Source organism: Watersipora subatra, chromosome 10, assembly GCF_963576615.1.
Source record: "Watersipora subatra chromosome 10, tzWatSuba1.1, whole genome shotgun sequence".
In the NCBI taxonomy this organism is placed as follows: Eukaryota; Metazoa; Bryozoa; class Gymnolaemata; order Cheilostomatida; family Watersiporidae; genus Watersipora; species Watersipora subatra.
Window position 1 is genome coordinate 24,294,563 of NC_088717.1, and position 27,888 is coordinate 24,322,450.

Here is a 27,888-nt window from a genome sequence, read left to right on the forward strand (position 1 = left end):
TGTTTCCAGCTGAATGGGTGAGCTTTTTTCATTATAATTTTTTTGTTTTCTAGGTTTCTAGCTTTTAAATTACATGTTGAAGTAACGTTATTTATTATTTTAATCTATGTATTTATTAACTTAACTCTTTTAGGTTTATTGTGGTATTCTTTTCATAGGAATGCTAAGTTCACGCAAGATGGATGAAATAAACACAGAAAATGAAACAAAATTTTTCACGCCAAAATCATGAGCCGTTGAAGGTTAATATTTAAAAAGCAATGCTAGGTTTTATGAGATCATTCAGAAGAAGATTATTATGATAGGGCAGTATTCACTAATGATATTCATTAACTGTTCGCGGAAAAATAATGATGTTGGCTAGAATACAGCTTGTTAACACAGAATATAGCTTGTTAACACAGAATACAGCTTGTTAACACAGAATATAGCTTGTTAACATAGAATATAGCTTGTTAACACAGAATATAGCTTGTTAACTCAGAATATAGCTTGTGCTATCACTAGCTGAATTGGTAAGTCGGGAAAGTCCAGCAAAAAAATCATTTTTTTCATTGTACAAGTAGGTTCATTAAAGACTCAGTCACATGGGAATTGGTAAAAGGTTGAGGAAAACTTGATTCAATTTCATATCTTTAGTAACATCAGCTACAACAATGATCTGATGCAATGAGAAGTGTTGCGTTTCATTACTTGTTACTAAAAGGTTGTCTTTTGCTTCTTGCTATCTGTAGGAGAGATTTGTTATACCATGTGACTGATTGTCTACAACTTAAAACCAACCAGCAATCCTCTTTAGACGTCCCTGAGAATGCTTTACAGATCGCATTTTCTAAATGTTTTCTTTCAAACTTCTAAAAGCGACCAATTTAAAATTTTTAAGTTCCAACAGAAATTTTTTATCAGCTGCAAACAACTCTGTTCAATGAAATCTTGTCTCAGTGTAGGTCAGTTGACGACCTACAGGCTATGTAGGCAGCTCAAAAAGTGGAGTTTTTGTTTTAAATCTGTGTTTATGGCACTTGAACAAGTTTCTAGGCGGGCATATGTCATGCGAATAGTTATGATAAATGTATTGAAGTGCTTTTCGTAGGATATTTTGGAGGGTGGAACAATTAGCCCTTGTATGATGAGACTCACACTAAGACAATCACAAGTGGTATCTAGGTTGCATACCGCTGTGGATTTATAGAAATTCTGATAAACAAAAAAATATTGATGATCTGCTCAACATGCAGACTATTTAATCACTCAAGAAATTTTGGTGTCTATTAGTGTTTATCCTGTACACAAGCCCTTTCATATTTGGTTTCATTGCGGCACCCCCTACAGCTGATGAGGGGAATCTCACACCCCGTTGTTTAGAATGAAACTAAAAAGATCCAAGCATAATTATTGTACACAGATATTCGTAATATTTAAAAACAATATGTTATTGGAAAATCAATCTAAGAAGAGTTTAACCTTATCAAACAGTAGCAACGTATAAACAACAATTTATTTTATGATCTTAAACCTTTTTCCGGCCTCATTTCTGCTATTATCTGATCGAAACATGTTTCCTTGTGGGTGTGAAATGAGCGGATCATTTTCAGGATTGATGGCTTTACGATATTTATTTTTGACATATAGCAAAGATGGAAGTCCAGATTAACGTAGGCGAGTTGTTCTGATGGCAAAAACTCTGCATATTCACGATTGGTTCTTGCATCCCCGTCAACAACAGCTCGCACCCGTTAGAGGTGCAACTGCCCCAATTTGAGAAGACTTGCCCTATGATGTATGGCTGACAAAAAACGTTTTGACATTACTGTTGCAGAAATCGACCTCACTGTAACCTTTTTCTCTTTCACGCATTGAGTGCTATTGATAAAAAATAATTAAGTAACGTGAATATAACCTTTGACAATAGTAATAAACATCAAACACTGGTCTGGCAAGCTATAACCGTAGTGGTAGTACAACTACACTGAGACTGCTTGAACCTTCAGGGTGATTTCATCATCGGAGATCCAAGGTAAGATGGACTCTGACAGATAGGAGTTTGTTGAATTTTTAGCTCTGTATTATCACTATCATAAATCTTTTATAGCCTCAGGGTGAGCGATCGTTGACCACCTTTTAGATATTTATCCATGTCATTAATCGAGCGCGAGAGCCTTCGGGCTACATCAGATCAACCTCGTGAGAGAGATAAATAGGCTAATATAGGAATGTATACATTTGAACAGTAGTGCTAAGCGTTGAATGGCCTCTCTTATCATTCACCAGGATTAAATTGCCCCCCTTTTGTATAAGCAGTCTTTTAAAGATACAATTTGACACTGGCTGGCAGGTAAGTAGGAGTTTACAGGCTCCTGCATTTTATCGTTATAAAACCAGTTTTGCTGAACAGTCTGTTAAAATTACTTTAATTAGAGAAAAACTACTTTGTGGTATATAGATAGGGCTATTAAAAATGTAATTTCGTGAATCAGGCTAACTATTTTACTCCAATAAAAATGATTTAGTGTGTTTTAGTTTTGTAGTAAGGCATGATAAAAACAACTTCTTGTTTGTAATTTAGCGTTTGTGTCTTAGATAGTTGAGCATTAGAAATGTGAATATATTAAGTTATGTAGGCACAGTAGCTGTTTGAGGCTTAGCCTAAGTTTCTTACTGTGTAGCTATGAAGGAACTATGGCAATACCTGTCAAATTTTTTCAACATTTTATAGCTGCTAAATATAAAATGTAGGATTCTCATGAAAACAATTCACATCGCACACGTTTTATCGCATTAAAGTTTAACACGCTGAAGCCTAATCTATTTATCTCAAAGGTTGTCGTCGTCGTTCATCATTCGGTGTTTTTCCAGCTTTAGCGATTAAAATGTTGCAACAAAAACCCTATATCGCAGAAGATTCGATCTCAGAGTCTACCTTTCACAAGGCGATAAGCTAACCCATTAAGCTCGAGATGCAATAGATTCATTGGATGATATGAGTCATTGTCTTGATTAAAATACGCATAGTAACACTGTATTATGCGCAACGTCACTAAAGCTTGCTCTCACGGTTCTGTTTAGTAAGTTTAGCGATTGGGTTACTAGCTTACTCAACTTAGCCATTGACAACTACATTACCTGCCACTGTTTCTAAGCTGTTTTCAATACCCGTGCAACACTGACCATTCGGTTAGCTTCTACTATAATAACAGCAGTGTCTGCCCTCTGTATGTTCAAAGCCATACAGATGTGAGAGAATTAAAAAAAATGTTAGGAAAAAGATTGCCTGGAATGGGAGCCCATCCCAGTGACAAACGCATTACTGCAGCATCACTCGAGCACCTATGCGCTACACTGGATAATTCGGCATATACTGTTTACTCATGGCAGTCTCTCGCAGTACATGGGATCAGCAAGCGTACTAGTTTTCTGTATACAATCTGGTCCCTGATTCCAGAGAGTAGTAACAATTTTCCATCAACTTTAAAAGCATTTAGAGTGGCATAATTCTTTTTAAACTACATGCAAAGATGCTTTTGGTGCTCCAAGCTTGCAGAACTCTATGAAATAAACAAAAATAAAGCAAATAGTTTTTTTCACCACTTTTCAAAGAAATGATGTTGTAGATGTAACTGAAGAAAAATAATGGTTGCTGTACACTGAGTCTGATAGAGTGTGTATATTTGTAAGGATAGATAAAAGGTTAGACCTTAATGTAAAGATCTTGTTGCTGACGATAAGAAGCTTTCTAGCTTTGTCTGTTTTTCATCTTCCATTATGAAGAATTTCTGTCAGTGGGAATTTAGAAACTAATGTTTTGTCAGCAGCCATTTTTCATTTCTCACTTGGGTAGAAGTGCTTTAGGCATTTTGGCAATATCTAAAGAGAAAATACTCCAATCAATTTAAAACTTTGGACTTACACTGGAAACATATTACGAACAAGATGAACAAAATTGTGTAATTCTACAAAAAACAGAAGTATTGAAAAAGCAAAGCGAAACTAAGCAGCCGAGTTTACTATGGTGTTAAATCAGTTGGGAGAACAACTCCCTGCATTAAGTTCGACCCAGACGTCAAAGTGTTAAAGATAAATTGCGGCTGGGCGACCTGAATTGCTTTGGTAGGCTGCTAATAAAATTAAAATGCTGTATAAACAGAAATAATGAGATAAAATTTGGCAAGCACTAGTATAGAATTTTAATTCTGTTGCTTGTATGCACGCCGCAGACGGTATTGTTAGTAATTGCAAGTGTATATATCGACTGGGTGGTAATGACCTGCAACACAAAAGCAGGTATTTCTGCTCTGTCTGGCAAAGGTACTAGACTGCCTCGCAGGATTTAATACTTGTAGCGTATAAGCTAAAAGTCGTAGACTAAGAAATGATTCAATCCTTTAGTGTGTTTTGGTTAAATATGTCCCATGCCTTGACCAGTCACCATGAAAGGATTTCTGATATGCGAGATATTTTATGATAAAAACACAAGCTGTTATTTTATTGCGTGCTTAGGTTATTAATCTTAGCCACTAATACTGCGCGTGTCATTCCTAATAGTATGCGGTAATATTAAAAGCATTTTTTATGTTACGGTTTACCAAATTTTTAAAGGAGTCGTCTGAAGTTAGTCTACAATCTCTGCGCAAGACACTTATTGAGAGGCTGCTAAAAGAAGAAGTCAGAAGAAGACAGCTTGACCAGACGGCATGGCACACAGGTTAGTCTTAGATAGCCACTGCCGCATGCTGCCACTTAGCGTCAGCATGGAAGTCATCTGATTATTCTGCTTTTGATAAAAACTTTGATATATTTTTATTTAAAATTAGAAAGTTTTTGTGTTAACTTTTAAAAGATGATACAAATTGAACGTAAACTAAAACATAGAGTGATGCTATATTTAGCGCTTGGCTTTGTGCCAGAAATGGCACATTTAAGTTTGTTAATAATATTTAAGCTCTCTTGTGTGTATTGTTAATTATGAGGCAAAGTGGTATTCTGAGATTATATTGTTCAATGTTTAGAAGAACTTTACACGACTGCATGATTTGAGATCTAAATCATGCAGTCGTGGCTGCTCGCTTGTGATTAGCTTCTCATCATCAAAGAATGGTGGATAAAAACTTCAAAGGAAGGAGGCTGACGGTCTCCATTGCTTGTCTAGGCATTTATGCGGTAAAAGCAGTGCAACAGCAAGTGTTAAACCATGGCCACACCTCTTGCATTCTAAATCTATGAACAACCTTTTAGATCAGTAAGCTTTGTAACCCTGACACTAGGTAAGGAATAGTGCATAGCCTTTGAAGATTATAGTGAGTATTTCTGAAACAGCTTCTTTTTAATGTGTGAAATCAAATCTCACAAGCAAGCTATCACTATAAAGCAAATCAGTAATTTGTGTACAGGCGGCTGTCTAAGGAAAGTCACAGCCACAAAAATTGACCATTAAAATCTGTGCATTTGTTACAAATGTTCATATTGGTCATTTATTCAGCTTTGGCTGACCTTTTTAGAAAGTTGCAGTTAATTTGTTGACCCTAGCAAAAAAAGGCAGCATTTCTGTTGCTAGAAATGGCTTATGAGTCTCAAGTGCTGTTTTAACATAATTTATTGTGTTTCCATATGCAAGACCCTAGTTTGCAAAGTTTATATACTGTAAGCAAGTATTGTAAGTTGACGGCAAGGCTTGACAGAGGCTGTCTCAGCAGCTGTCCAAGTCATACTAGCACTGCAGGTGTCTCTATATACTTTCTGATATTGTGCTGCCATTCATTAGTTGCTTCTTATGTCATTTCTACTAATAAAATAAAACTCAAGTGGTACAAAATAATAGTGAACCTTTGACAGAGGCAGTCTTGAGTAGGCAGAGATCATACTTCTAGATATAAGGAAACATACACCAATTTCGTTATAAAGTTGATTGTACCTTCACACAAGTATAGTCCACTTTAGGAAAATAGTTTTTTGTGAAGTATGCTGACCATGATTTTAATACAGTGCTAATTGGCTCAGTTATATTATGTCACGAATATATAATATTATGTTAATAATATAATATTATTTACTCATGATATAATATTTATAATATAATATTATACATTGTAATATGTAACATGTTATACAATATAATATATATTATATAAGATAATATAGAATATAATATATAATATCATATTATATTACTATATAATATTAACATATAATACTATATTATATATGATATTGTATATTATCTTATATAATATATATTATATAATATAACATACTATATAATATATTGTATAATATTATACAATATATGATATAATGTATATTATGTATCAGTTATATTATGCTCTTTTGGCAAAAGATTCTGATGATACGTTTCGTCATAACTATTGTGTGTACTTTTGTAAACAGATAGGAATATACATATATATATATGAGGTTAAAGGGAATTGCACCCTTTCTTAACAGAATTGGTGCAACTAATGAAACACACCAATATTAACGTCTGGTTCATTGTTTGCCTAGGGTTCGATCAGGCACAAACAAATCTGTGGACACCCTGAATGGAATTCCCAGGAAGGAGTCGACGGCTGCTAGGACTACATATTCTAAGAATTCTGATAATGAAAGTATATATGAGAGCATCGTAAACTTCCTTGCTAGCGCCTATAACTCTGAGACGCAGGAATTCCTGGGAAGAACTGCCTTGGGATGGGGTGAGTGTAGCTGACCTTGAACTTTACAGAGTTGTGTAAGATTTGCCATTCATTGGCTATAAGAATATCCTCTTTGTAAAAACAATTCCGTTGCTTTGGAAATAATGATACATTTTTTTTAAATCAGAGGTCAGCATAGCGTACTGTAATATGCATAGGAAAAGCCAGCGTTTATTTTCACCGCACAGAAAACAATGAAACTGAAGGCTTCATACTAAGTGGATGGTGTGTTTCTCAGCTTAATATTTGCAACCAAAAATCGCAACTTATTATTTTATCACACAAAAAACCAACAAATTTTGCATTTCAAAAACTAAACAAATCTTGCACTTTCAAGCCTAATCTTGCATAAATATTAGGCTCGCTGATTCGAGACCGTGTTAACAGGTTTCCTCAACTGTAAAAGCTTTTATAATAGCACTAATCATTTTGAATTGAATATCATTTTGTCACCCAAAGCTTGTAGAACCCTTTCAATGAAGTGGTGTGTTAGAGGTAACTGAAGAAACATAATGATTTCAGTACGCCGAGTCCAATAGAGCATGTATATTTGTTATGAATAGAAACACTACAACTTTTAGTAGAAAGCTCTTGTTGCTAAGGAGAAGCTTTCTAGTTTTGTCTCCTTTGATCTTCATTCCCAAGAATTTGAATCAGTGTGTTATTAGTAATTAATGTTCTGTCAGCCACCATTTTTCATTTCTCTTGCGGTTAGAAGTTCTCTCGGTATTTTAGCAATATTTTTAGAACTACCAGTTCAATGAATTTTAAACTTTGGACTAATACTAAAGATGTATTATTCACAAACGATCAAAATATAGCAATTCTACATAAGCCAAAAGTGTAGAAAAAAAGAAAACAATGCTGCCGCGTTTACTCAGGCGTGGGAAGACAACTTCCTGAATTATCTTGGTCCAGTTTTCAGTGTTAAATCCTGAACTAGTTTCGAGTTTGAGGCATGCAGCATAATTCATGTAAAGATATTTTCACCTTAAACATTGATCTCTGCGGATCAAATCCCCTTTCTAGGCACTCTATCACAATAAGGTCGTACCGCTTCTTTTACCAGTCAAAAACCTGTGCTTTCAATAGTGATTATGAAACATGAATAAGACACCTGCAAGACTAAATATGGACGCTTGAGCCACTTTTCATATAGAGCAATCACTCTATCGTTCACTCATCATCGCAATGGCTGTGCACTGGCAGCGAGCACATCATGCTGCTCGCGGTCTGCTCTGCTGCTAAGCATTGATGTTTGTGTAACAGACTTCTTCAAATTTATTACGTTTTAGTTTTTATTAAAATTTACAAACTTAGACGAAGGATGTCTTGGAAATAACAGCAAACAACTACTAAGGCTAGCACCTACCTGGTTTCCCAAAAACTTGACATAGTCGATGATGGTTTCCATTAGCTACCTATGAGCTCAGACAACTTCATCCGAATTGATTTGCTATTGATAATAAGTTTATCTGAAGAGCGATAGGGCAAAGAGTACTTGCTAGTTCTCAAGAACATGAATCTGAATAAATGGCTTTGATTTTGAGAATAGAGAATTTTATGGCTCACAAGATTCAAATTGGTTCATGAATATAATCAATAACAATTTATAATAATTTATATATATATAAATCTTAAAGTTTTTCATCTGTTGTTGTTGTTGTTGTTTGGATGTCTGTCTAACTATAGCGATTGAAATCTAGTAATGAAAAATTTGAATCACAGAAGATTTGATCTCGGAACCTCCTGTTTGCAAGGCGGCAAGCTAACCCATTAAGTTACACAGGATGCAAAGGGTTCATTGGGCAATATAAATCAGTATATGCGTAACCGGTGCAACGTCGCTAACACTTGCTCTCACGGCTCATATTTAGTCAGTTTAGCAATACATATACTAGCTTACTCAAATTAGTCATTGGCATTATGCCAGGCTAATGGCAAGTAGCAGGCAGCTACATTACCTGCCACTGTTTATAAGCTGTTTTTATTACCAATGCAACACCGAGCATGCGGCTAGTGTACAATATTGTGGCGAACGCTGGGCCATGAATTTATTTCTGTTTATATACTTGCATATAATTACTTAAAGATATATTTTGCATATTGTGTCTGTATTCATTATGCCAATGTGTTAGCGAATCTATTAATCCTTTATTCTTATACGGTTTCTTATTTTGTTCCATTGTACAGTCCAGAGAAAATATATGTATGTATAAGGAGTGCTCTTGCTAGGAGAGCAGAGTAGTCACAGCTCCACGACTAATAGAAGTTCCTTCAGAGTAAAATGGACGAAAAACCATGCTCACTTCTTTTGCAAGTTATGCAACATTTATTGCAATCTAGATCATGCCTGAGTGAAAGCCCCAAAATCCTTTACAATATTTATAATATATGTGTACGTTTATTTGTACATATAGTATATCTATTATTATATATATTACACATTATATATAAGACTATATGATACATATAATTCAATAATTTGTTCACATTTGACAATGTTTTATTATAGATTATAGCTACTACACTTAATTGTTTACTTGAAGTTACTTGAAGTTACTTGTTACTTGTCACAAGTTGCTTGTTTACTTGAAATGGAAAAAATGTTACGTTGAATCACTTTTGAAAAAAATCCATTAACTTTGTGTTATTGAGCGTAATACTTTGGCATGATATACTGAATGTTATAAATCAAACCTTTCCAAATTATTTGTGGGTGTTTTGATTGATGCCTTTGAAGTGATCTACTACATACACACAACAATCAACTCACTTCTGCTTCTACTTTTATGTACCTTCAAGATCGTTATAGTTTTGAATCATGGATAGGAATACAGCTCATAATTTCACTGTTTTGCCAACAGTCATGGTATATTCAGAGCTGCCTTTTGTTGTGCAGTTTCGTGAAAGCATAAAAAAGGTATTTCATAAAAACATAAAAAGGTATTTTTACCAAATTGCTAGGATCATTATAAACTAGCTATGGTATTCTTGGGTATATTCAAACATGCCTGCATGTACATGTACAACTAAACAGATATGCAGTTTAATTTACTTGTATTCATACGTTTACATTTATATACATGTATATGACAATGAGTATGTAAATTCATATTCATATTTATATACATATATATTATTGTTTGTCTGTATGTGATTCATCTGTTCAGTTATAGCAACAAAGCTTTAACAACGAAAAATCACCTTTGTGCTGGATTTGAACCCGTGACTTTTGAAATCACAAGTCTTCTAGAATGAGCGTTTAACCACACGACCAAGCCGTACTTATCAGTGCTAGTGGTCTTACCCTATACTGCATATCTTTTTTGCGATTGCACACCTAGATGTGCCCTTGTTATTATTAATTAGTATTACCTTTCGCGTTTAGTGTACTTTTGAAATTTTTTAAAAAGCAAATTTTTTTTACCATTGCTTATAATTTTAATTTTTAATTTTCAAATGTGCTGTTACACTCATATTTTGGGTTTCAGTAAATCTGTAAAAGCGAAATGCTTTTCACGTAGACAGTTGTATAATCTGGAGTAGGAATTGCCTCTACAATCTCTCTCCGTTCAGTCAGACAAAGTATCAGGCAAAAAAGGTTCAATATCTCAATTTTTCTGGACCAGTGTCAAGAGGTACCAGTCTCGTATATCAAAACTTTGAATACAACGAGCTTCTGCTGCAACAGTAACCTTTTTATACAAACTCCTACAGGTTCAACGTTTATTTTCTGTTTTAATTTATTTGAATTGCACAAAAACTCTTTTCTCATGATATGAAGTTTAAAAGTTAGAATGGTAAATATTGTATTTATTAAATAAAAATAGGTTTGCTGTGCAAAATTTTTGTGGCCAGGCAACACCAACATTCATTTATTATTTATATATATTACGGGCATACACATATGCGCATCATATTATGCATGAATGTTTGTGTGCATATATACACATATGCATGTATGCAATATGCATGTACACGTGTATATATGCGTGTACATATCATATAAGTAAATATAGATACATTAATATGTACATATATGTATATCTAAATGCAAATGTACTGCATGTATTAGGGTAGCAGAGAGTTACAATTTACAGATGTGAAAGTTGGTGAATGGAGTAAAATAGTGTCAGCTTGCATATGTTTTAACATTGCAGCTTTGTATGTACTCCTGCTTTAAAGCGAAACATGGCCTGTAGCCGATCCTTTATTATACATACATGTAGATACCAAATTTTATGGGTGCTTCAAAGCACTTGCACAGGAATGTCAATTAACATAAATTTGCCAACGCCCGATCAAGGCTCGAGATAATTTGAAGCTGTGTTCAGCTTGATCAGGTTGTTCAGGTGATAGCCTGACAGGTTGTTCAGGTGATAGCCTGACAGGTTGTTCAGGTGATAGCCGGACAACATTTAAATTGTCAAAATTGTTGGGCTGCTAGTAGTGAGTAGATCTTCCTACCTGTTACAAGGTTTTCGAAATGTGAGACCTCCAACGTGTAAATTAGCTCTAATAACTTTGTGCTTATATCCGGGTCAGGTAGACACACCGCAAGGACCTCTTCTGAGATGTAACCCATGTACATGTACGTAATTAGATGTTGTCTCTAATTACATACATGTACATATATGTAATTAGAGACAACAGCTATTTACCAGAGGTGACATAAGGTCTTATTAAGTTAAAATAATGGCTGAAGGAATGCGATTGAACCAGGAGATACCTTCAGAGTTACTAATTAGACAACATTATATGGTATGGCCCCTTTTATATTTGGAGAGTGATTTGAAATAGAGTTACTTTACATTATAACTACTTTGCCATAAAGTTATTTTAATTATATACTTTGAGCATTGTAGACCATTGCATCATAGATTGTATCTTTTTAATTTTATGACTTTGTTCCGTGACGGATATACGGGGACAGAACAAAGATTATCGTAGCTACTCGTGTCTCCCGTAGATAACACATCACTTTATTTAAGTAACTGTCAGTTTGAGAGAAGGTAATTATAGTATCTAGTCTTTCAGTAAGATTATCATTTGTTTGTACAGAAGAAAAAAATAATGCTACTGACTACGCGTTTGGGTTATGTGCAGGAATTAGTCAAGTTTAATTAGAATCAGCCAGGATTTTGCTATAGAAAATTATTTTCAATATTTAGCTTTGTAAGCAAGTCGCTTTCCTAGTAGCAGATCTAAATAAAGTTATGCTCTTTTGAAGTACATAGGTAAATAGGTCAAACTAATATTCTAAAGCAATAGACTTATATCATACTATGTAATTAACATCTATATATGTAGTCGCTCTATTTTCCGATGATACCATTGATACATCAATGAGGACTTTTTAGCTAATGGTTCTTGTACCAAAAATGCTGAAAATGAGTACGTGTAGAAAAGAATAACAAAGGTACACAATTCCGTATATTTACTAAACACTCTAAAAGCCAAAATAGTGAACATACAAATATAATTATATGAAATTTGGAAACTTGCAAAATATATAAATAAACAATAAAGTTATACAATTTAGTTGCTGGCCACCTGAGATGGCCAAGATGATCAGGTATATAAATATTTGGCTGACATAGAATAAATAAAGCTGTTAATGAACTGTTAATACCTTCAAAATGGAACAAGATGAAAATAAATTACACAACAAACTACATTAGAAAATGAAATAAAAATGAGCTAAAAAAAGTTAAACAAACGTTTCTCTTGTCTCATCTGATCATCCATGCTTTTTCTCTGACTCACTGAATTCAATAATCTCTTTATCTAATAATCGGTAAACATCATTTACCCTTCCAGTGATATTACTCAAAAGGCTAATTTATATTTTTGCATCGTCTGTGAGATTAATAACCAGATTAATAGTATGGGTTTGCCAAAAGCTCCACCTAATTAAAGGCCCCCTAAAGATCAAACTGCTGCTTGAGATATCATCAAACTGATAAGATCAAGCGCAAAGCTTAAAAGTTTCTTATCATAACGCAAGGCAACAGGAAGTAAGCAAGTATTCCTTTGTGTCTTTTGCTCCGACCTATTTTTTTGCTCATTGTTTTATAATTTCTGTTCTTATTTTCAATTCAGATGCTTTTTTAATGACTTTGCAGCTGGCCTCTGTTATTTTTTTCTGTTCCCAGTTCCTTTTCATTACCTAACGCTTTTTGCAGATAATATTATTTTTGCTATCCGCTATCGATTTTTTCAGACTCACTAATCGTCCAACAGGTATACTATACTATAGTTTATGTAAATACTATTTTGAATATTTTATCACTTATCGAAAAAAATGAGACAAGTTCCACTTAAAATCTATTACAAGGTTGGTGAGCTTCAAGCCTTCAGCATGTAAATCGGCTCCAATAACATTTTGCTTTTATACATGTCAGGTAGACAAACTGTGACGACTTTTACAGAGACATAACACATGTATGTAATGATAGATGCTACCAATTTATCCGAGCTGATATTAGGTCTTATTAAGTTAAAATAATGTCTGAAAGAAGATGATTGAACCAGGAGGTACCTCCAAAGTTACTAATTAGAAGATATTATATGGTATGAGTTCTTCTTATACTTTGAGAGTAATTTAACATAGAGCTACTTTGCGATAAAATCCCTTTACCATACGGTTACTTTTAGTGTATGCTTTTAGCTTTGTAGACCATTGCATGTTATATCGGTTTTTAAGTTTACAACTTTTCTTTATGAGGAAACACCTGTGAGTTCCATTACAATTATGAATAAAAATTGGAGTCACCAAACCTGCCTTTCAACCTAAAGAGCAAGTTGCTGTCCCGCTTTTCGTTTTCACATGGAAAAAGCTACAAATGATTCACCCATTCCGGTATAAACCAGATGAAGGGCTCACTCAAAGAATGCCAAATAAGTCTGTTTTCACATAACACACTCACTGGCGCGTGTCAAACTGGGCCTTTTGCTCACGTATGCCCAACCGAGCTTTATCGAGAATAACAGTAATTAAGTACAGTGTTTTTTGTGTGAAAGAGTTAGCAAAAACTGTCATGCAAGAGGATCTAGTTAAAGGCAATGGAATTTAAAGGTGCCTAACAATTCATAAAAAAAATCTGTTTTTTGTGCATAGGCCTATCACTCATATTATTATCTTGAGAGAGAGGAAAAGAGAGTTTTTTGTCACTGATCAGCAAACCATGGCTCCTCCTTTTTTAAATCCTGTTTCAAACTGTAATAGATCTGTTAAGTAGAGCCTTTAAAAAAAGTGAAACGTTGTACAAACAAACTAGATCAATGTCTAAAACATAGGCAGCATTCAATGCTAAGTTAACGTTTCTAGGGTACAAAAAATATAATTGGATTTTATACAAGAATTTGCTGCGCAACAAAATAAATATTTTATATCAAAACATGACACTTGCAGCATCATATGTTTAATTATATATCAATTTTAGCTAGAATTATCAAATGGTTTAAAACGACATATGGTCAAATTTATAAGTCTGTTCGACAACTTGGCTGACTTGAAGACACATAGCAGTGAATAATAAAGTAATACTACATATAATATAGGTATATATAATATAATATATAATATAGGTATATATAATATAATATATAATATAGGTATATATAATATAGGTATATATAATATAATATATAATATAGGTATATATAATATAGGTATATATAATATAGGTATATATAATATAGGTATATATAATATAGGTATATATAATATAGGTATATATAATATAGGTATATATAATATAGGTATATATAATATAGGTATATATAATATAGGTATATATAATATAGGTATATATAATATAGGTATATATAATATAGGTATATATAATATAGGTATATATAATATAGGTATATATAATATAGGTATATATAATATAGGTATATATAATATAGGTATATATAATATAGGTATATATAATATAGGTATATATAATATAGGTATATATAATATAGGTATATATAATATAGGTATATATAATATAGGTATATATAATATAGGTATATATAATATAGGTATATATAATATAATATATAATATAGGTATATATAATATAGGTATATATAATATAATATATAATATAGATATATATAATATAGGTATATATAATATAGGTATATATAATATAGGTATATATAATATAGGTATATATAATATAGGTATATATAATATAGGTATATATAATATAGGTATATATAATATAGGTATATATAATATAGGTATATATAATATAGGTATATATAATATAGGTATATATAATATAGGTATATATAATATAGGTATATATAATATAGGTATATATAATATAGGTATATATAATATAGGTATATATAATATAGGTATATATAATATAGGTATATATAATATAGGTATATATAATATAGGTATATATAATATAGGTATATATAATATAGGTATATATAATATAGGTATATATAATATAGGTATATATAATATAGGTATATATAATATAGGTATATATAATATAGGTATATATAATATAGGTATATATAATATAGGTATATATAATATAGGTATATATAATATAGGTATATATAATATAGGTATATATAATATAGGTATATATAATATAGGTATATATAATATAGGTATATATAATATACAGTATAAATATAATTTAAAAAGATAAAAATGAAAATAATTCTGATGTATACTAGCAATGATTAGGGTTCAATTATATACCGATATCTTATCTAGAAATACCTGACTTATGGATATAGAAATAAACAATGAGGACAGAGCAGTTCAGTCTCTGACCACTTGAGATTGCCATAATGAATAATTACACAAATAGCTATGCCATTTAGAATAGAACTGCTAACCGATTATTAACTGTTAACTGTTTACTAACTGTTAACCAATTACTAGCTGCTAACCGATTACTAACTGTTAACCGATTACTAACTGTTAACCTATTACTAACTGTTAACCGATTACTAACTGTTAACCGATTACTAACTGTTAACCGATTACTAACTGTTAACTGTTTACTAACTGTTAACCGATTACTAACTGGTAACCGATTACTAACTGTTAACTGTTTACTAACTGTTAACCGATTACTAGCTGCTAACCGATTACTAACTGTTAACCGATTACTAACTGTTAACCGATTACTAACTGTTAACCAATTACTAACTGTTAACCAATCGCTAAGTGTTAACCAATTACTAACAACTACAGAATAGTATAAAACCTTTCATATAGTAAGAGCCGTGTCCATCCATCCGAAGATAGATTTGCGATGATACATCTGTTGCAACTATCTATTGCAAATTTCAGTCAGGCGTAAACCGTCCCAAGTCCATGCTAGATAGATATGAACTTTATTTATGCAGATCAAGGCCGTTTAAATCAAATTAGACTATGAGACAAAAATAAAAAATAACAAGTAAAATAATGAATATTGAATAAAACAAACTCTTTACTATATCATTTAACTCTGTTCTATAATGTAAATTGACAAAGTGTCAGTGTCTGGTATATAAGGTGTCGTTGTTTGTTTGGGGAAGTAGAAATGTAATAAATGGCCAGGCACCATGGAAATACGTTTTGAGTATTGGAACCAGCAAATATTTAAAACACATTTAGCTCTTCAGCTCTTTGAGATTGGAAGAAAATAACGTTGTGTGCGAATTAAACATTTTAGACCAACACTTTAACACCTACACCTTCCGGCACCTTAGTATAAGTGTACCGATAGAACTTTATTTTCTGTGCTTTACTGGCACTCATGATGATCTCTTACGGCACACGAGACTGCGAGGGTACTAGTGTAAATTAATTGCAGAACAAACTACGTAATAAAATGACAAGAGAATTAACCAGAGCAACTTAAACCAAAGTTTCTGTTGTCTCATCTAATCATCTGAGCCTTTTCTTTGGTTCACTGAATACAAGTATATTATCTTTTTGTGTATTCACTGTTGCCATTAATAATACTTAACCTTGCAGTTTAGATTTTTCTTAGCCTGTGAGTTTGTTAGCCAGCATAAATTTAGTTGTTATCAGATTTAAAGGCTTTCATGCACCAATAAACAAATGTCATCGAATGCACCATCCTTTTGCCTTCAACATATAGCATAATAATATTCCAGCCTATCAGAAATAGCTATTAGGCGGCGCCACTCAGGAATCATTGCAGTATATTAGATGTGGCCTTGTGTACGCTGATTGATATACAGCCATATTCACAGTAATAACAGATGCTAATCAGAGTACATTTATACTGTTGATTTCGTTTCACATGGTGGACAAGAGGGTTTGCCAACTTTTACCCAATAACAAGAAATAGAATTTCGTATGAGTTGTTATCTGATTTTTGCCAAAATACCGAATAAAACGAGCCTCAAACCAATTGCAGGTCAACTCCGGTGATAAATTGTTCTGTTTGACAGCTTTGCACACACGCTAGCAATCCATTTCATGATGCACCAAAGGCCCGCACGCCATCGATGGTGACAAGCATTACCTTTGATCTTTTGCTATCGACCACAGCTTAAGCCAAAACAAATGTCCAACCGCACCTTGCTCAAGATGGCTGAGTTGGCACATTTTAAGAGAGATTTAATAATTTGAAGCTACTTTAATCTGGCTATCTTGGCAGTCCGGTGGGCCATGAGAGACCATTAGTTGTAATAACAGACGGCGCAATCTTTTTCACAATTTGGCATAGCAGTTGATTGGTGAGGTGGTAGAGTGTTGGTCTGTCACAACAACAATGTGAGTTTTATTTCTATTGTAAGGAATGCTTTTTGCTAGCCTTTAAGCGCAGCTTTAGATAAATGGACAAACGGGCAGACAGACAAACAGACACCGTTGCCAACCAACCCAGGAACTGCTCTATACATTCAGCAATTCCAATGATTAACTTTTCTGCTAGTGTTTGGCAGCATTTATGAACTATACAGATTGCATATAGAGAATTTAATGTAAGAAGTTTAGCAGCAGTTTTATTGGTGATGGCAATAATAACAACGATAATAATAATAATTATTATAATAATAATAACAACGATTTAAGGATGAAAGTAGTGAAAATATTACCAAGATTGTTGAAAACCTCTTTTTAACTAGTCATTATAAGTTTATAAGAAAATATTTCACTCTTACAAAAGTATTATTACACAAGCCCAATGCCTAGGGCTGCATAGGTATTAAAAACAGCTTATAAACAGTTGCAGGTAATGTAGTTGTTTGGCTATTAGCTTGGCACATTGCCAATGACTAATTTGAGTACAATTACTATCCGTATTACTATACTTACCAATATGGGCAAGCTTTAGTCACGTTGCATAATGCAGAGTGCAATGCCTATTTTAGCCGACATACCAACTCATGTCGCTTCAGAATCCAATGCATTGCACATAGCTTAATTGGTTAGATATATGTCTGATGAACGGGAGGTTCCGAGCTCAAATCCAGCATAAAACAGATTTTTCATTCCAAAGTTTTATTAACTATAGCTAGATAAACCGAAACACACACGCACACACACGCACACACACGCACACGCACACACACGCACACATACACACACACACGCACACGCACACACACACGCACACGATAAAAACTCACAAATATTGTGAATTTTCACTCACAAATATTGTGAGTTTTCATCTCTTGTAATTTCATTCTTGTAGAAACTCGCAAATATTGTGAGTTTTTACAAGATAGAAATTAGCTCCCCAATAAGATATAATGTCCCCAATTGTTAGGTAAAAAGTTTCTATGAGAAGAAAACTCCGCAAATATTTGCCTACTAACAAATGGAAACAGGTCAAATGTGTGTAAGAATTTAGCAAACTTTATGGGGACTTACATATTTTTTCACACACCCACACTCACAGATGTTCTCGTACAAATGCAGGCAATTGGGGACAGTGCTCAGATTTTGTCGAGAGTTGGATTAAACTATATATTTTTTAGTTTTTTATAAGAAAAAAGGGTTTAAAAGATTGGGGACGTCCCCAATTTCCGAACGTCCCCAATTTGTCTGTTAAATTCTGGTGTGAGTCCCCAATTGCATGCATTTACAAGTTCACACCACACACACGCACACACGCACACACACACACACACCACACACACGCACACACGCACACACACACACACACCACACACACGCACACACACGCACACATACACACGCACATACGCACACACGCACACACACACACACCACACACACGCACACGCACACACACGCACACATACACACGCACACACGCACACACACACACCACACACACGCACACGCACACACACACACACACATACACACACACGCATACAAACTTCGAGATTTACATATACAGATACTTTATATAATTAGTACGCTGAGAATCTTGTGCACCGTGAGAGATCGTCATGGGTAATAACTATGTGCACAACTACTCTTAGATGTAAAAAGGTAGTTGAGTGATGCAGATGGTCACAGGCTGAGAATTGGAATATCAGGGTTTGATTACTATGCGGTGAAATCTTTTTCTAATGCTCTTAGCATGGTTTTGGACAAACAGTCAGATGGACAGATGAACATACAGACAAATGGACACAGCTGTTATCATAATAAAGACAAGTTTATGCGTTTTGTAGCTCTGATTCTGTCATTCTACATCGTATTCTACATGTCATTGGCACTCATATACTCCGGAATGTGGTTCCTCTGGAGAGAAGTAATATTGAATGCGGATAGCCCAAAATACTCAGGGCCTGAAGATGGTTTGGCTTGGAGCCCAGGTAAAATTTCTAGCAGTACATTTGAGGCTGGCTAAATTACATTATGGGAGTTGTCATTCCTGCATAATGCTAATAGTAAAAATTATGCAAACAGACAAGCATCTGTTGAGTAGGCAGAGCATATCTCAACTATTTTTATAAAAAGCATTATTATTTGTTGCAATGCTGTTTCAAACGGCGGCGCTGACGTATTCTCTAAAGTTATTGCTATGCAACCAGTTTTGTTAGCCAGTCTGCTAAAATTACTCTATGATAGGAAAACTATTTTGTGGTATAAATATAGGGCTATTAATGAAAGAAACCTACTATTTTATTCTAATAAAAAGGTTTTAGTATGTTTTAGTTTATCAACAAGGCATGAGAAAAACAAATTCTGGTTATTCATTTAGCTTCCATGGTTTTTAGAGATTATTAGAAATGTGACTGTAAAAGCTGTGTAGGCAGAGTTGCTGCTTTGGTGTTTAGCCTAAGTTTTCTAGGCCAAGCATGAGCCTATACCCACTTCTATTTATGTTGGTCAATAAAATCTCTATTGTTCGTGATTTATTTGCAAATTAATAGTGTAAATTCTTTGTTCAATATTTTCTAAAATTTTTGGTATTATCAGCGTTTCCTTTTTTATGATCAGTTAATATTCAGCTCAGACATTGTATATGTAAAAGACTCACAAATATGGAAATCTTTCTTAGATAGATTTGTGATGATACATCTATTGCATCTATCTACTGATAATCTCATAGTCACACATAAATCATCCAAAGTCCATGCTAGATAGATATTAAATTTGTTTGCGCCAATCGATGCCGTTTAAAACAAATTAGACCATGAAACAAAAACATTAAAGCTATTTTTGCATAACTCACTTCTATAATGTAAATTGGCAAGGTGTTGACTTTTGGTATAAGGTGCAGTCATTTTTTGGAGAAGCAGGAATGTAATGGATGGTCAGGCCAATTGGAAATACGATTAAATTATAAATAGCAAATGTCTAACAACACATTTAGTTCCTCAGCATTAAGGGCATTTAGACGCTGGTAGTAACTGTCCATATCAGGTAGCCTAGCTCCAAAGCACATGTGTCAAACTCCCAGCCGCGGGTCCCATCCGGTCCACCTTGTAATCAGATCTGGCCCGCAACATCATTTTACATTATTGTTATTCATGGTCCATCGAAATGAAGCGCTGATGACATAATACTGCACAGAACTACAGATCCCATAATGCAACGCTTCAGCTGCCTTGCTTGTTTCAAAATGATATTGCTGTCTGTTTTTAATCCATATTTATGTTCCAAAACATTTAGTTTTACTGTGTTAAATAAATGTTTATCCTGCTTGGCCCGGGACCTAGAATGTGTTTTGAATTTTCGCCCTTTGTACAGTTGAGTTTGACATCTCTGCTCTAAAGCATAATTTTTGAAACCATTCGATTTTTTTTGCCAGTTTTTGGTACAAAAGGATACTTGATTGGAGAAGTGTGAGACAAAATACAATTCTGGTAAAAGAGCGATTAGCCATTTTGTTTTATACCTACATGTATTTTTCTGAGCAGAATCAAAGCATGAGTTGATGGTCTAGTTTTTTAGATAACAAAGTCGACATGGTTTGATATTTGATAACTGTGTCGACTCGTCTATTTGTATTCCCAGAAGCTTGGCACCGTCATTTTTTTATGTTCACAGCTTACATGGCAATCGAAGGGCTGCATACGGTTATCTTAAGGATAAAACTGATGAAACTAAATGTCCAGCTATTTTTAGATTTCAAATCTAGTGTGAGGTGAAAACACACTAGGCGATATTTAAAGCGATATCGCACTGCTTGGCGCTAATCTGCGCTAGAACTCGCTCAGCGAGCTCATGCAGAGCGATAGCGCTAGACTTTTTCTACACAACCTTTTCGCTAGCGAGATGCATTTCGATTAGCTGGTTTTTACCGGAATGCAATTTTATGCCGGGTAATTATTTCTTATCGATGTTCACCAACGTACAGCAATGACAATTTGCTATTTTGTTATGTTTGAAACATCTTCAGAACGAACACTGAATTGTTCATAAATTTAATAAAAGCACTCCCAGTCCTGTACACCATAACAAACAAAAACTGCAAGTGCAAAAGTTGCAGGTTACAGGTGCACCTTAGAGATGCAAGCGGAGTACTCATTGTAGCGAGTTGAAAAGGCAAAAAATTAAACAGACTCCTGAGGTATTTGCAGCAGCTGAAAAATTTTGAAGATAACCGACTATTAAATTACAAAAATGTGATTGAATAAAGCGTATGCTTTGCTTTCACATATTGGTTATTTAATCTCATAAAATTCTTTAGTGTTGTCAAGCAATCACCATTTGTCACAATAGTTATATTTTTACCAATTTACTTTCAATCAAGGAAACAGCTCATTCATGCTCGAAGGATGTCTCCGCGTATGAATGCGGAGGATGTCTCGGAGGATGAGCTCCAGTCTGGTTTATAACCAGGCAGAGTTCAATACCCTAAAACCAAAAAAACTGACCTCTAGAATCTAGGGAGCACAGGCCGATACAGTAGAAGCCTATATCATGTTATGTCAAGGTGTCTAATTACTGATTTACATCTTCACATTGCAGGAGTCAGTCATGTACCTATTATTGACCCGGACAGAAAGTCAACTCTCATTCGTTTCTCACGTTCAAATGACACTCAGACGGAAGAGCTGGCCAACTTCATGTATGATAACTTTTTAAAATGTGAGTCATCTTGTGACAGCTCCAGGCCTCTAGATCTAGCCACTCATATTACATACTGCTACATACAAAGTTCATAACTACTGTCCAATGAGCATTGTTCAAATGTGAATTAAAAATAGTGCTTCACGTTATGGCAATTTGTTTGTTTAGCGGCGATATTTAAGGAAAATGATTTAAAATTTTTTACTATTTAAAGATATACTGCCAATCGTATAAACGATATAACCGTGTAATGGCGATTTATCTTACACCTGATAGTTTTCAGAGTGAGAGATACTGTAACTAAAATGCAAGGACCTTCTAGTCTTATAACAAGCTCATTCATGACCTTCCACATACACAGGCATTCATGTAATAAATGCTTCTAATTATCATAAACATAAAATTGGTTCATTTTATACAAAAATATTAACAAGTTCTTTACATAATAATATATATAATATATTTATCCCGTTGTAGTTTTTTCGTATTTCAAATTTCTAAAGAAATTTTGTGACAGATTAAGGTCTTGCATAGTAACACTTATAGATTGATAGTAGAGCTTCATAATACGGGACTTCATTGTTTAATAACTATTTTAAAGGTAGACTATTTGAAAATCGCAACTGTTTAGATAGATATCATCAATCGTATAAACGATGTAATCGTCTAATGGCGATTTATCTCACATCTATCATTTTTAGAGTGAGTGATACTGGAACTAAGGTGTGTGGGCCTTTTAGTCTTATAATAAGCTTATTCCATGACTTTCCACACACACAAGCATTCATGTAATAAATGTTTCTAATTATCACTAAGACAAAGCAGTTTTGTTTTTAAATATAAATACAAAAATATAAATTATTGTGATATATATATAATGTATATAAATATATATTAATTGTGTAATTGTGATTTATCTTACACCTGATGATTTTCAGAGTGAGTGATACTGAAACTAAAATGCAAGGACCTTCTAGTCTTATAACAAGCTCATTCATGACCTTCCACATACACAGGCATTCATGTAATAAATGCTTCTAATTATCATAAACATAAAATTGGTTCATTTTATACAAAAATATTAACAAGTTCTTTACATAATAATATATATAATATATTTATCCCGTTGTAGTTTTTTCGTATTTCAAATTTCTAAAGAAATTTTGTGACAGATTAAGGTCTTGCATAGTAACACTTATAGATTGATAGTAGAGCTTCATAATACGGGACTTCATTGTTTAATAACTATTTTAAAGGTAGACTATTTGAAAATCGCAACTGTTTAGATAGATATCATCAATCGTATAAATGATGTAATCGTCTAATGGCGATTTATCTCACATCTATCATTTTTAGAGTGAGTGATACTGGAACTAAGGTGTGTGGGCCTTTTAGTCTTATAATAAGCTTATTCCATGACTTTCCACACACACAGGCATTCATGTAATAAATGTTTCTAATTATCACTAAGACTAACAGTTTTGTTTTTAAATATAAATACAGAAATTTAAATTATGTATCATTTTTGTTTAAAACCTTTACTAAGCAAACAAAATGCAAAGATGGTTTTTTGAAAATAAGCCGAGAGATGACAACTTTGAATATATCTTGAGATGAGTTTCAAATATCGAGTAAGTTAACCCATTTTAGAAGCCTTAATGAATCTTTAATCTGAATTTTTGTTGTTAAAGACTTGCTTATAGATTATCCTTTGAAGTCTTGTATTTAATCAATTACATTTTAGAAGTTGTCTCCTTTTTAGGCTTCTCCAACCAGTGACTGCTGTTTCAGTAAGCATACGTCTAAATGAGTTTAGTTGAATTTTTTGTAAAGCAACTTTTATAGTGATTAGATGGATCAGATTAATGACTAACAGTAACAATAGAATAACAATAACTATATTAATAATCAATTATTTTAACAAAAAATCAAGTCAAACAGTTTGTAAAAATCTAAGATAAAATGAATTACATGTTTTTTTCAATGGCACCTCTTTGAATATTTCAGTATTGTTATAAGTCTTTGTGAATCTGCTATTTTTATGTGTAATAATAAACCTATCGAAAATCTCAAAAATTTCATGGTACAACAACTTCAAAAGTACAAGCTAAAATGCTACATCTAATTTGACCGCTGTTATCAGACAGCGTTCATAGTGGTCTGTATCATCAAGTTTAACTTTTTTCCTGAATGTTGTTAACCCTTGTTAACTCTTGTTAATGTTGATAACCCTTGTTAATGTTGTTAACCCTTGACAAACTAATCTAGTAGGTTTTAAGTTAGGTGTATTGTTTTTAGTTTACGAACCAGACTACTGGACATCTGCTAATGGTAACTTTATTGACTGCACGTCTGGTAGAACTGACGATGATATAGAGAAGGTTTGTGAGTTTAAACTTGATGACATCAGACCATGCACTCTGGAAGATGGTTATGGATGGGGTGATGGCCAGCCCTGCATCATACTCAAACTAAATAAGGTATATCTTTATTTAGGGCTAGAGTTCCTGTTCAGCATGCCTATTATATGTGTAACACTATGTTGAAGAGATAAATCTTTATGTTCATTAGTTTATGTTGCTAAGATTTCCGATCGGTTTCAATGTCAATGATGCTACATATCTGAACAAAAATCCTATAAATTGAATAATTTTTAGATAACCACATCACTGCTTTCTCTCCAATATAATTCATAAACACTTGAAAATACTTTATACTTTTGGCTCTTGAGATTTTCAAAAAAGTTTGCATGGTAGGTTACTAACAGATAGAAAAATGGGTCATCGAAATAGAAGTGTTGCACTTTTAAACTATATCTCAGGATAATTAGGTTTGGAACAGTTTTCTAGAGATATCATGATAACAAGTATTAAGAATATTATGATTACCGTAATCCAATATAATTTTTAGAATGGTAAATAAAAAAAATAAGCACTTATCACAAAACTCAAAGGGCATAGTACGTGGTTCTTAAACTAATATTGCTATAATGGTTTTTAAGACTGAAAGCATTTTATCAGTTGTTTAGAGGACAGCGAATATTTTGCAGACTAACATTGTTTAGAAAAATTAAAAACTTTTGTGGGGTCCAAAATGAAAGTATGCATTACAATAAGATATAATTGCAAATTACCTAGTAGCATATTGTTTGAAAAACTTTGATAAGAAATATTATGAGTTCTTTGGAAGGATAAAAAGGTTGTTATAAACAGAGTCATGAGAAAAGGGCACATTAATACGTCAAAAAGCTGTCTTTTGCCCATATATGTTTGCATATAATAAAAGAAATCTGTTTTGTTATATTATAAATAATTACATATGTACATGTATCGCCCAACTTCTAAAATGTTTTGTTATTAGCCAAATTTTTTGCTCATTATCTGTTAGCGTCAACAAACCACATGTGTGCAAAAATACCATATTAAGAAAATAGGCATTGGCTTAAAATGAATATATTTTTAAAGAGAAGACAACTGGGATCAAAACTTTATTTTCACTTGAATGTTTGGCACACTCATTTTGACTGTGTAGGTTGATACTTTAATTGGTTGAAAAATTTTACAAAGATTTAGGATTGCTGATGATCATTTAAAAAGTTGTTGCTATAGCAAATATTTTAACTTTTTACACTAAACCAAAAATATATGTTGATATGAAAAGTGCTAAAATATATGGCGAGACAATTGTACTCAGCAAACATATAAGCAATGAAAATCCTTAGTCTTTCAGTTTTCTTCGGTTGTGAAGGAAACCGCGGAACCTAACAGGAAACAGAAGTTTTTAACAGAAAGTCTTTCGAACGGTTAGTCCTTTGAACGATTAGTCCTTCAAACGATTAGTCCTTCAAACGGTTAGCCCTTCAAACGGTTAGTCCTTCAAACGATTAGTTCTTCAAACGGTTAGTCCTTCGGCTAATCGAAGGCTCTATCAGGAAACCTAAGGAACCATCAACCTCATTGTGATTTAAGAAGTTGATTAAAATGTGTCTTTTACTTGTAAACTGAGCGTTAAGTCATTGCTAGAACATAGAAAGATGTTTCTGCATGCAATGTTTACTCTCTACTCTTAGTTGGTGTTTCTAATTTAAGTTGAACATGTTATTTGATTTAGTCTTTTCTTACCATATTGACACTTTTCATTCAGGTAAACAACTGGTGGCCAGAAAATTATAACGAGAGCGAAGTTCCCGATGAAATAAAAGATGTCTGGCAGAAAAATGTTATAACCCTCAACTGTTATGGTTCTGTGAGTTTTCAGCTATATTGGCTAAGATTTGTCTTCTCTTACTAAAAGTTGAGCTTTTTATTTTTTTTTATTTTGTTTTACTACAAAATAGGAAAATGTGACGAAACGTGAAAAAAAAAACTGGCAAAACAAATTAAAAGTATATAAATTGCTCTATGTTAAACCAGAGCTGTATATTTATCTCAGGATCCTGTATCTAGAGAGAGTATTGGAGCTATCGAGTACTACCCAATGCAGGGATGGAGTTTTGATTATTACCCCTTTACTGGACAGCAGGGCTACAAGTCACCCTTAGTGGCAGTGCAGTTTATGGAGTTGCCCCACCGTAAGTAGCTGATAAAATGGGAGTCAATATTTGTGATAGCTCTATGTGTTGAGATGCTTGTTTATTTATTTCTTGTAGTTTGACTAATGACCTCATTATTGCAGGAATGGCTGTGTTTATCACCTGTAAAGCCTACACAAAGAACATGGTCTATCACGCATCCTACGGATTGGGAATGACTCAGTTTGAAATCATCTCGGATTGAAACATGTTTGCGTTTGTAGTTGTCTGATCGCATCAAATGCTGATCATGACTAATCACATTTTCACTGACAGACAGGTTATTGGTGTTTATTTTGAAAGAACAGACAACTCTGAAACTTATGCTAAAAGTAATGTTGATGATAATGACTTTTAAGTTTTCGGGCTAGCTATATTTTTTAATATTATTCTAAAAGTTTACATTTTGAAAATCACTGATGTCATTTGTTTTCTAAGCCCAACTAAACTTGCTTGTGATCTGGTTGTTTACAAAAAAGTGTCCAACTATTCAGCCAGAATAAAAGATCTATACATTGTTTTATGCAAATCGATTAAGTGTAGAATCTACTTTCAAGGTTGTTTGAAGGTTGTGAATAAGGATATTCAAATTTTCGTTTTTAACTGCTATTAGGAGTCTTGTCCTGGCCACTGACAGTTCTATTGTATATATTTATGACTCAATATCATTATTGTAAATACAATTATTATATAAAATTGCTATACATAAAGTTTTGCATTATAGTTTTCTTCATATGTTTGTCCAGTAATTGTTGGTCTACTTTGAAGCATTTGAGGTATGATTTAACTGATTATCATTCTGGCCACATTGATAACAGAGCGTCAAGCAGGTTTATGTATTTCGTCAATGTAACCTTGGCAGCAAGCTGGCAGCCTAAGCTGTCAGCCTAGAGTAGTGGTTGTTAACCTAGATTTGATCAAACTCTAGGGCTTCGGTGAGTCAGTCTCAGGGGTTCGCCTGAGGCCAAAATACATAAGTAGTCTCTCAAAGGCAACAGCAGAAATGAAACTGATTTGCAAGGTCATGTCTTTGTGAAAAGTTGTAAGTTTACGCATTGTATCGGTTATGTCGTTGAACACAGTGATTTTAATGCACAATTGAAACAGCGCATATCAAACTGGTGCGGTTCAGTACATCC

General features: G+C 33.4%; 1 protein-coding gene across 2 annotated transcripts; it reads left to right on the forward strand.

Moving 5' to 3' along the window:
- LOC137406015 (sodium/potassium-transporting ATPase subunit beta-1-like) lies at nt 1–27,449 on the forward strand. 2 transcript variants are annotated; one of them, XM_068092525.1, is made up of 9 exons: nt 1–17; nt 4,597–4,702; nt 6,496–6,686; nt 19,329–19,472; nt 22,078–22,197; nt 24,478–24,659; nt 26,323–26,424; nt 26,611–26,749; nt 26,854–27,449. In XM_068092525.1, exons 2-9 carry the CDS (start codon nt 4,692–4,694, stop codon nt 26,952–26,954), a joined length of 990 nt encoding a protein of 329 aa, XP_067948626.1. In that variant the 5' UTR covers nt 1–17; nt 4,597–4,691; the 3' UTR covers nt 26,955–27,449. The 2 variants fall into 2 exon arrangements, with proteins under 2 accessions (XP_067948626.1, XP_067948625.1); XM_068092524.1 differs by lacking the exon at nt 1–17 and adding an exon at nt 2,229–2,335.
- The last annotated feature ends 439 nt before the right edge of the window (nt 27,450–27,888 follow it).

Coding starts and splice junctions, on each gene's coding strand:
- LOC137406015 (XM_068092525.1), top strand. Junction 24,660..26,322: donor TCATACTCAAACTAAATAAG/GTATATCTTTAT, acceptor CTTTTCATTCAG/GTAAACAACTGGTGGCCAGA. Junction 26,750..26,853: donor GTTTATGGAGTTGCCCCACC/GTAAGTAGCTGA, acceptor TCATTATTGCAG/GAATGGCTGTGTTTATCACC.